General features: G+C 42.5%; 2 protein-coding genes across 2 annotated transcripts in view; one reads left to right on the top strand and one right to left on the bottom strand.

The window, feature by feature from the left end:
- Nucleotides 1–1,498: 1,498 nt before the first annotated feature.
- On the bottom strand, nucleotides 1,499–4,453 carry dctn6 (dynactin subunit 6). Its single transcript, XM_080485945.1, has 7 exons — nucleotides 4,371–4,453; nucleotides 4,061–4,125; nucleotides 3,820–3,925; nucleotides 3,654–3,742; nucleotides 3,339–3,386; nucleotides 1,987–2,129; nucleotides 1,499–1,878 (listed from the first exon to the last, which is right to left on the bottom strand). The coding sequence occupies exons 1-7, from the start codon at nucleotides 4,403–4,405 to the stop codon at nucleotides 1,780–1,782; spliced, it is 585 nt and encodes a 194-aa protein (XP_080342071.1). The 5' UTR covers nucleotides 4,406–4,453; the 3' UTR covers nucleotides 1,499–1,779.
- Nucleotides 4,454–6,806: 2,353 nt separating this feature from the next.
- Nucleotides 6,807–11,782, top strand: part of LOC308123687 (zeta-sarcoglycan-like) — a 49,145-nt gene continuing 44,169 nt past the window's right edge. The window contains exon 1 of the mRNA XM_080486303.1: nucleotides 6,807–7,128. Coding sequence (XP_080342429.1) covers nucleotides 7,090–7,128 — 39 coding nt within the window. The 5' untranslated portion in view covers nucleotides 6,807–7,089. The remainder of the gene's footprint in view (nucleotides 7,129–11,782) is intronic.

Here is an 11,782-nt window from a genome sequence, read left to right as displayed (position 1 = left end):
AAAGCACAGACGGCTGCAGATAACTTCCCACGGTTCTCTCTCTGTTTATGATAGCAATTCATTCCCTCTACAGGAAATCTTGTATATTTGTATCTGAGGCCAAATATTGACTGGAGATAATCATATTAAAAGAAATGCACATACCACTGCAGTGTACAAAAGTCTGCTTAAACAAATAGGAGCTGGATCTAATTCAGTTTCCAAACAGTACAGTTACAGGCAGGTATAAATAGCTGCTTCCAAATATAGAACAACATTTGAACTTCCTCTCAAATTCCTGCCTTGAGTTGCTATCATCATAGCCATTTTGCCTGTGCAAAAAAAAAAAACCACGGCAGATTAAAAGGCCACACTCGCTCCCCCACCCCGCATGAGGTCCTTGTCACTCTGCACATCCGTGCAACTGCGCTCAGCATCTGTCTTCCATGTCATATTAAAGTAAAACTGACGCTTCGGCAACACCCTAAAGTACAAAATGTTAGTGGGAAATAAAGAGAAGTGAGACGGGAAGGAGCCTGGACGTGGCCCCGGCTGCACTACACGGCTGAAATAATTAGCCCCTGGTTGACGTGGACTCCTCATGGGACTCCACCGTGACATGTTCAAATGAGTATTGGCAGAGTGCGACACCAGCTGTGGGCCTCCTACGGGGAGCTGTGGCACTGTGAGACACCCCTGCCCACCGAGCGCCACACACACACACACACACACACACACACACACCCTTTAACCTCTGAAGAGCAACGGCCTTCAGCTTGTTTTATAGCTGCACGGGCTTAAAGGGGACAACTGTTCGGTTCCCACATTGAAACTTTTAATATCAGGTGCAAGTAGGCGATGCTGGAGTGACTCTGTACCGCCACACACACACACACACACACACACACACACACACACACACACACACACACACACACACACACACACACACACACACACACACACACACACACACACAAGCATTCAAATCAGTGAGCCAGTAGTACAGCTGGGAGCAGCAGCAGCAGCACCCGGGGGGTGGGTGGGGGGGGGGCTGACGGAGGGGAGCAGAAGACATTATTCAGACCCATCTTGCAGCTAAAACTCCAGCTACAACCACACCCAAGATGCTTTGTTTGGCATTTCCCAGTGTACCCGCAGCACGTACTTGGCAACCCCTTATGGGAGGACGCCGGACTGGCAGGTCACCAAATCCAAAACTAGGGGTTCAGCACCCATAGATATCTTTAATGAGATCACGTCTGCTCAGGTGAAGAAGACAAACGAGCTTCGAGCCACAGTCGCACGTTTGCGTGTCGTCAGAGTGGAATAGTTCTACCAAAATAACCCTGGTTTGTGAGTATTTTTAGAACAAAAAGCATGATAATGCTGATATTTTTAGTGACTGTTATTAATAAGTGGTATTCTAATTGGATAATACCTATCACCTGATGAAACAAAGCCTTGTTGTGCAGCTGCTCCACAGCTCCCCCTTCTGGACAAAAAGATGTAGGAAAATGGCCTTTTAACGTCTTTATTGCAATTTTTATCTGATTTCATCGTAACATTTATAAATATAGATGAATATCACATAGTGACATAACTTGGCATCATAAATTATTCATTTTCAGATGCAAAATATATATCAAATACTCACAAAACTGGTCTAAAAGCAAAGATTCAAAAATCTGTGATGGTCATTTTCGGTCGTAGATCCAATAAACATGTGGGGCCACATAAATAGTGAGACAAGTGCGTGTGCAGATGATCAGCAGGTTATTTGTGTCCAGATCAGACACCTCAGTTTCTCACAGGCGTGCTGTTTCCCTTCACCGTCTTCTTCAGGTGGTGGTAGTTGGGCAGAATCTTCATGAGGAAGTCGAGCTGCAGAGTCTGCGGCTGCAGGATGAGAAGAAAAACAAGACATATTAAGTCACGCAACCCAACAAGACAGCGTCATTCAGAAAAACAAACAAACAAACAAACAAACAAAAAAAAAACACACACCTGTGGTTTTTCGCTCTGCACGCGTCTGATGCACTTGGAGCCGTACACGACTGTGTTCTCGGGCACGACCTCGCACGTGTTGATCTGGCAGCAGGCGCCGATGATGCAGCCGCTGGTCAGGATCACATTTCTCCCAAGATCAGCTGGTATCGAAAATCAGAGAGGGAAGCATTTTGTTAGAAAACTGCAGTCCAGATTTACAATCCTCTTAATGCACAAGTTTCATCTGCTATAGTTTGTTTTTGCTTATTGACCAGTTGTGAATAACAAGTTAATGAAGCCTAATACAGCAATACTGTTACTTGTTGTCTAATCGGTGTCATTAAAAAGTAACTGATTAGTATTTTGGAATTAGTAACGAGTTTAAGATTAAGTTTAAAGCTGGCTTATATTTTTTTGACAGTCAGAAGAAGCTTTGTGCAAATTGACCACAAACCATATTATTGTGATTTTCATTATCATTGGCATTAATCGGAAGTAACTCAGTCCTCCTGGCAGCTATATGAGGGATGTCCGACCAGAGTACCAATACTGCAGTACAACATTAACAAAACTGACCCTCGGGCTGTCAGCATGTTGCTGGTGTACTTTAGCAACTTTTTACTGCTTTTAATTCTTCTTGTAGCGGCTGACCTACTAACATCCAGAAGACAGAGCATCTGCCTCCCACTAATTTAATGTAACTGGAGCAGGAACAACTAAATTAAAGATCATCAATTAAATCAGGGAAAGTTCAATTTAAAGATTTATTAAGTGTGCACTACTGTGAAAAGTTTCTGTATTAGTAGCTCTGGCGTAGGACTGTGGTGCAAATTGTGTGTGGAGAAGGAGATGAAGCAAACATAATTCAGTTTAAAAATAAATCTAAAGAAGTTACTCTTGTGAGGTATAGTACTTCATAATGAATCGGAAGGTTTGTTTGTTTTGTGGATAATGTTGAATTCATAAATATACTGTAACTGCTGTAAAACCATTGATGTTTGCATGAATATAGTGACATATGAAAACACTGTTGAGCATCAATTGCTGCATTATGTATTGGTTGTAGGTTGATGCTAAATCAATAGTTTTACTTATGAATGAAGTTATTGATAAAGATGCGCCAGTACTTGAGGGGTAGGATTAAATAAGTTTAGACTTCTTCCTACTCCTTTTCGTTAAAATAAATTAAGACTTGCAGGTGTTAAAGGCAGATTCTGCATTCCTGTTCATATTTAAATGGGTTTTTTTTATTTTCTTTTTTACAAGTTAAAAATAAATACCAATATCCGTCTCAGATGAAATGTCTACACAAGTATGACGGTATGAATCAGATTTCAACAAAAGGCTCAAAATAGGAATTCAGTGGTTACCTTTGGACTCGATCACATTGTTGTCACCAATTTTTAAGGCTTGAGAAACTGTTGCACAATTGTTAAGCGTTTCAACCCAAGAAGTGGCACCTGGAACAGCTGTGACTACAAACTAATATAGTGTGTGTGTGTGAGTGTGTGTGTGTGTGTGGGGGGGGTGGGGGGGGGGGGGGGGGGCGTGCTGAGCAGGAGAAATACACTTTTTGCTGCCCTCTGGTGGACAAACTCTAAACAGGCAAGAGTTTACCCACATGCCAAAACTCTCTTATTTCTCCCCGATAAGTCAACGTCTGACAGTTTCGAGGTGAAGGATACCGCATCCAACTTCAAACACGTTGTTGGTGCCAATAATCATCGTCTTCGGCTCCACTCCCTCTGTGTCCGGCATGATGTTCTCTGGATAACTGCGGGAGCATAAAAACACAAGATAAGGTGGTATTTGCATGGGATATTTACATTTGGTGGCACATCCTGGACGGACCTGTTAATAATGAGCGCCTGCTCCTCGATCAGATTGCCTTCTCCAATGACGATAGGCCCCGCTTCTGCGATGATGCGCGCTTTGGGGTGAACGACTGTCCGCGCGCCTGCAGCGGATACACAGAGGGAATAAAGGTCATGTTGCACTGAAGCAGTCAAGGAAAACTGCGGAGGAAAAATATATTGCTAGTAATATTTCTTTAGAGAGGAAAAAGGCCGTGATTGTAATAGAAGAGACTCACCAATTGTCACATCCCCTCTTATTTCGCTTTCAACGCACACCACAGCTCCAGCCGCGATTTTCGCACTGCGAGAGACAGATTATAAATAATACCAATTACAATTAAAGCCGGATGATAATATGATAACATCAGGATCTGCACAGGATTGATAATCTAATATCTTGGCGATGACGCCTCCTATAAATAGATTATGGGAGCTGCCGTCAAGATTATTAAAACATGATACGACATTTTAATTTCCTGCCTGCTATTATTGCTCTAAAATGAGCCATTTAAATAGAAGGGGGTTAGAAATAGAGAAGATATCTACCTTTTTTGAGCCATTATTTGTTTGTTGTCTGACATCCTGCGGTCCTGCCTGAATCCAGAATGTGCGCTCCGGATCGACTCTGTCTGTCTGGAGAAAATGTTGCTGCCTCCTATCGGCATTACGAGGATACTGCAATGAGTACCAAGAATAGAATAGAATAGAATAGAATAGAATAGAATAGAATGGAATAGAATAGAATAGAATATATGTACTTTATTGATTCTAGAGAAACAACATGTTGGAAAAAAATAACTCAAAATTACATGTAAATGACCTTGATGCAAGCCTGATCTGTGAGATACACACAACTATTATAAAGACACGCATGCATATACAAATTATGAAAAAAATATGTGACAAAAGCAACAAATAGAAAAGCAAAACACCTGCTTCAGTGCAGTAAATAACCCGAAGATGTACAAAATGAGCGTGGAATGGTGGAGAAATTATGCAGCTGCAAGATGAACAGGTGGAGACACAAAACAACCACAAGTCTCATCTGCACTTTTTTGTTGTTTTGTGTTCAGGTTTCAACAGAAGGAGGAGTGGGTGCTTTCTGTAGGCTACATCTGTGCACAGGGACCCATTATTTCATGAACCAGCCATCCGTACGAGTAATTGTTTGACCTTGTGGTTATAATTCACAAACAAAATTGATTTTTAAGCTGCTACTTTGATATTTATTTATTTATATTATAATACATTATTTATCATGCACCAGTGTGATTGAAACTATGTGGGAAGAGACCAATAAATCCAAGGAATAATGTTATTCCATAACTGGAGCTGAGTGTGAACCAGCAGGCAAGGCAAGGTGAACAACGCAAGACTTTACTTGTCACATAAATTAAATTATTTGTGAGTTTTCAATTTTCATTTGACGACCTCTCAACAGGCTGCTGACTCGGCGTTTGCACAAATGAATGATAATCACCCCGCTCATCATCACCCATCCTTCTCTCCTGCTGCGTTGTCACTGTGTCTCCTGCAGGGAGCAACAATTACCAGTGAATGGGATCCGATCCAGCTGTGGAACAGACCCCATAGATTTATGTCTCTTTTAGAGATGGAGAGGAAACCCCTGTCGATATAAAACCTCCCTATTGAGTTGCCAGTTAATTTATGGTGACATTATCTTCACAACAATTTGTGTTTATTATCTTTCATTCTGGGTTTCTTTTCTTTTTTTTTTTTTTCATTCTTGAGGTATAAAGCAGGAGAAAAAGCACGACTTTTATTCTGGAGTCGTCTTTAATTTAGCACGTAAAGGAGCCTGTCTGAAATTGATTTTTCACAGACGTATGATCCTTGATGTGGGGGTTCACCTTCTGTCAAGTGAGCCAGAGTTCACTAACAAATCGGAAATTGTAGTGCCTTTCATATTTTCAGATTAAAAGCAATTCATTTGCGTTTTATCACAAACATCTGATTCATAATCCATAGAGAATTTTCTTATGGCAGCATAATTTAATCATGTTGGAGAAGTAAGCCGTTGCCACATCCCTCCTTGGTTTATAGATTTTGTGTGAAATTGATCCTTTGTATGATACAAACAGCCCTGATTGATCTGAACTGGAACCATATCAGTATAACATAAACATCCCACGGTTCAAAACCATGCATATAAGGCATATTAATGACTTTGTGAAGTATTTCTTGGCGTCTCTTTGTCTGTGTTTGTCCTGCAATGAACTGATGTCCTGTCCATGCAGGGTTTACTCTGCCGTCACACATTATTAGCTGATAGGTTCTGGGGTCCTGCGACCTTGAATTGAATAAAGAGATACGAAAGACGAATGAATGGTACAATTGGTGAACCTGAATACAAATTTTCTAAAAAAAAAAAATTTTTTTAAATGTATTATTATTATTATTCATTAGTAACAGCATTTCTAGGCAGACAGATCTCTCACCTTCATCTTTGCTCAACTCTTCACTGGTTAAATCAGGTCAGCACAGGCGAGCCAAACATTAAAAAAAAGCAAAAAAGAAAAAATATAATTTCATAATTCTTCCTGAGGTACATTTTTTGTTTCATTCCTCAGTTTCCCATGCTGTTTTAACGCTAAATTCCTGTTTTGGGAGTGTGGGGAAGAAACAAGGAAAAATCGCCCAAGACGCAGGTGCGCATTTACGCACAGGACTCGAACCCGCGGCATAACCACTACACACCTGTGCAACCCATTTCTGTTTGTATTCTTATTCTTATTCTTATTCTTATTCTTATTCTTATTCTTATTCTTATTCTTATTCTTATTCTTATTCTTATCCTTATTCTTATTCTTATTCTTATTCTTATTCGAAACTGATTAAATTGGGCTTTTGCGCCGCAAACGTGCCACTTTTACTCTGGAATTGAGCGGATGTGCTCGTCATGCTGCTGTCGGACTTATCGGGGGAGTTTTGAACGAGAGTGAACCGTCTCCGAGTCGCTGTTCCACTACGCGGCGGCGCCTCAGCCTGCGCGTCTTTTCCCGAGACCGCAAGCACCGCTTGCTGAAGAGGAGAGCTTACATATGATTGAAACGAACTATTAATATGTGGGTGAATATTTACCACATGCACATAACATTGATATATATATATATATATTTTTTTCATTTGAATTAGAGATTTAAAAAAAAAAAAGTGCAGAAAGGAGCTGAATTTCGTGCGTCTCTCCAGCTTGTTCCAACTTTTTTTATGGAAATATGTAATTGGTGGCTAATGAGTCTGTAAAATGGAGCAGTCGGCTACTCTGGACGTGGAGACTCTCAAGGTAAGACAATAGTAGATTGGAGAAGAAAAAAAAGTGTATTTATGCAATAAATGAATTGAAGCTGATATGTTGTTGGCGGATTTGTCACTAATTTGAAGCGCACCTAGCGTCTCGCTGCAGGGATGGAGTTGTACCTGCACTTTGCTGCACAGCAGGGTGCATGCGTCTGTTTGTGAAATATTAATCTCCGTGTTGTGTTGTTTTATTGAACACTCTTACAAACTCACGGGTGCTCCTCTGCAACAGGTGCAACCGCGGCTTCAATTGTTCCATTAAAAAAAAATCCCAGCAAATGAAAGATGAATTGAAAGTACCTGCTTGACTCTGCGGGCGTGAATATGATTAATACCCACTGACCAGCGCTCCGGCACTTTGAGCAGGCCCACCTGGATTTCTTTACATGTCTCCTCTTTGCACTGTACACCTCATATTGTATGCAATCTCCTCCTCAAGAATCACAGTAATGTGACAGCCTATGAATATTCTGCCTGCATGCTTTCTCATTATCATTCCGGTCTAGCAAGGGGGAGGCAGTAACCTCTGGGTACAGTATGTGCATCTCTTCTCCACGCTGCAGTGTTTAAAAAGAAGAAGAGCAGCTCTGTGTCAGGGAGCCAAACAGCAGAGCCACTGTTTGCCTGTGCACTCAAGTCTATCCACCGCGCGCGCACACACACACACACACACACACACACACACACACACACACACACACACACACACACACACACACACACACACACACACACACACACACACGGCTCTGGGTTTTGGTGGCTGGGTCACTTATCAGTCAAGAAATCGCTCCTGCTCACTGCTGGCTCTGAGCCTGATCCAGCTCCTTCCACTCACTGTGACAAGTCCGCAACTTTGGGCCAATCACACATGTGTTATGGGAGCAGTGTGCCTTTTTGTTGAGTTCTGCCAGCGCGAGCGCCCACTGTCTTATCTAATTAAAACAGAGACTTTGTTTGGAGGATGCTTTGTGACATTACTTTCGTTGATGATGCTGTGTTCAGCCTGGCACTAACACCCCCCCTCCCTCCCTCTCCCCTTCTGCGTTCAGCTGATGAATGCAAATGACTCCGATGGGGTGCTGTCCAAAATGGACCCACTTGGCTCCCTGAGGATTTGCTGGGGATTAACAAGGAAAGCTAGTTTACTGTGGAGAAGTGTGTGTCTGTTTACATCAGCAGTTTGTGGCCCTCTCCCCTCCTTCCTGCCCGCCACAGCCATCATCAACACAAGGGAAGGAGCCAGCAGAGCCGCAAGCGTGTGGGAATAAACTCCTGACTCAAGAAACCACTTAAAGGTCAGAAGTAGGGTCAGTGCGCTACCAAACTTTGAAACCTCTGGGTCGGCCTCCCGTTCACACATAGGCGGGGGTTTTTACTTTCCGCTGCTCTGCTAAACATGCTGCTCACACTGAGCATTCTGTCTAGACATCAACTAATTACTGTCCGAGGGTAAAAAATTGACAGTTCCCAGCCAAAGCGAGCTCCAAGCCAGCAGGAAATCACTCTGTGCTTCGGGAAAAGTGTATTGAGCAAGGCAGCCTTTGGTGAACACTCTCCTACATTGATTATCAAACTGTGGAACGAGTACCATGCGCGGCACATGAGCTGTATGTGGAAGAAAGTCTTTTTTTATTTTTAAATTAAATCAATATGAAAAGCTCTACAATAATCAAAATGTACTTAATGTGAAATTCATTTGTAATATGAGTCGTATCTCTTGTTTATTCTCATCATAGATTTGTGAGTTTATGGTTAAAGATTTTAGTTGTTTTATGTCATTGCAAAAGAAAAATGAAGTTTGTATTATCAGTGGCATCAATATATGCAAATATCTCACTCTATATATATATATATTTGCAGAAAGCAACCAATTATAGCTCTGTTAACAACTTGCTGTTGGTTTCTGTGACTGAATGTTATTCCTAATGCTCCTGCTGTATAAGCGAGAGATAAAAGAGATGTTGCACCCTGTTAGGATCATAATGCCGCTGCTTTGTACAGTCTGGCTGTTGCTGGCAAATATGAGTAAAATAAAACTCTCATTATAGGAGTAAATGTCTACTTTGCAAACTGAATATGGCTAATTGGATAAGACGTTGCTATTATATGCTCAAGTTGGTTGTTTTTGTTCAGGTGGTGCACGCAGTCAAACATTTAAGAACCATTTTTATTACATACTCTGAAACACCGGCAAGCTTCATTACACACTTCCGTGTAGCAAATATTTGAGCATAAAAGCCATGAAAAGTGAAAACCAAGGGTTTGTCACGGTTGTTGACACTTTTCAATACCACATTCTGGAAGTGATGGAGTCTGCATTGATTGTAAAGTCAACAGTATCGAAGGGAGAATCTACAATTGGCGTTTTCGACCCCACGCGCCGCGCCAATGAAGCATCGGAAAAGACTCACTGAGGAAAACCAACTGCCGGAGAGAGCACACTGAGGGTGTGATGGGGTGGGTGGGCTTCGTCTAATTACAGGAGTGGAGGTTCACGTTCCCCGTCTCCACCAGTGCTAAAGTTTCCTTGGGCTGGACGTTGAACCCCAGACTTCTCACAGCGGTGGGTGGAGGACACCGATCATGTTTGCTGAATCAGTCAAACGCACATGTGAAAGTCCTATAGTGGTCTCTGTGGATGACGCACCGTGCTCACGGTGCTTTTTGGTGTCCGCTGTGGGGAGTTTGCATTCCTACTCTGGTTTCCTCTTACAGTGTTTGAGGTCAATTTCTGACTTTAAACTGTGTGTGTGTGTGATTGCGTGTCCTGCCTTCACCCTCCGTCTGCTGCGATCAGCTCCAGCCGTCTGACGCCGAGTTGAATGAAGCGATTTTGAAGATGGTTCGGGTATTATAGTCTGGGTGTCTCACATGGTTTTGGTGCTGGTAGACATGTGAGGGATTTCTCCAGAACACAATTGCAATCATTCATCTGACGCACAGTTAAGAAAAGATTATGCGTTTATTTAATCTGCGTACGTCAAAATGCTGAAGCTTGCATGTTTAGAAGCTGCACAGCGCAGGCCAGGCTCTAATCCGACATCATTTCCATAACAACACTTGACATGTGCTTTCTGCTACGTTTCTTGTATGCATGATAACATCACCTGACTGTGGTTGTGCCACATGGGTCATTTGTAGCATGTCAAAAACAGGATTTATAGTAATAAAACAGACAAGCCAGGTTTAAGACTGCATGAATGTCCTGTGGAGGAATCATCAAGATAATGAGCCGCTCACTTCGGCTCGATGGGTCACTTAGGTCGACTGTGGAGAGTTCATTTAACCGGTGAAAATATAACAAGCAGGGATTAGTTGATGTGTTCAAAAAGAAAAAAAAGGCTGGCGGGTATTAGGTGACATAGACACACAGCAAAATTAAATTTGTCCTCTGCATTTATTAACACATAAATAACTAAAATAACCTTTTGTTTTTTTTTGTAATGTAACAGAAAATTTAACAAAGGCTATCATATAAAAGAAATAGTACAAAAATAACCTGAACAGTTCATTTGTTAAATTTGGATAAAATATGAATTTGAGTGCCCAGCCAGAAGAGAGCACCAATTTATTTGTTGGTTTTGTTAGTTTTCATCGGTTCATTGAAAGGTTTCAATTACTGTTTGCAGTTTTGTTTCATGGTACAATATTTCAACTAAAAAGACACATCTTGAGTGACAAACGTGCATTTTTGTTTAGGTCAAACACTGAAGTGGTTCTCCAATGAGACAACCGTTCCAGCAGCTCTGTTCTGAGAGCCATAGTGTCAGAGCCACAGTGGTTTCCTGTTTGAACTCCAACCCTCGGGCCCCACACCGTCTCTCTGCCACTCGGAGTGTAAAAATCCCCACAACCCGCAGAAACAGCAACAACTCCTCTGTTCCCCATCTTCAAACAACTGGTGACGCTCACTCGTGTTGGCTTCCTGTGCTCTGATTGAACAGCTGCGGCCTTTTGAGGCGCCAGGCGTATTAGACGATTGATTCATGTCGGAGTCGCCATGTTGCTTTGCCTTGAAGGAAGACCCCCCCCCCCCCCCCCCCCCCCCCCCGTCTATCCATTCTTTCGGGGAAAAGGGCAATGGCGCCCGCAAAAGACGACGCCGTCGACAAACTCTCCTGTTATTGTAGCGCCGCCTCAGATGAAGGAGCCACAAAAATTGGATTTCACGTGTAAGTGGAATGAGTATTGACAGCAGCACCTTCACCCACACGCGTGACTGTCACATCAACAAAAAAATGTGAGATGGTAACATCGATGCGGTGAGTTGCACGCTGAGCAATATAATTGACTTTTCTGGTGACAAGTCAGTATACAGGCTTCTCCGTCTCCCTGATTGGACTTTCTGTCAAAAGGAAAAGTCCACGGAACGTCAGTAAATAAGTGCTTCAGTGCTGCGTGTCGGGCTGATTGTGTCCATCTATTTTCCCCCGCTGCTGCCTCAGCGATTGTGCGACGCTCATAGGCAGGATGGATGAGCACGGGCTTCACAGTCATTAGCGCTCCTCAAAATGTTTTCTTACCTCCAGCTGAGGCGGCCTTGCGGGACTCCGCTGGCACCGCTGAGTGAGAGTGCCCGCCGATTTGCTGATTAACATTATCAAGCATTAATAACATCTCATTTTCTTTCATTAGGA

Source organism: Lipophrys pholis (genome assembly GCF_963383615.2).
Source record: "Lipophrys pholis genome assembly, chromosome: 18".
NCBI classification, from domain to species: Eukaryota; Metazoa; Chordata; class Actinopteri; order Blenniiformes; family Blenniidae; genus Lipophrys; species Lipophrys pholis.
This window is presented reverse-complemented; position numbering and strand designations above follow the sequence as displayed.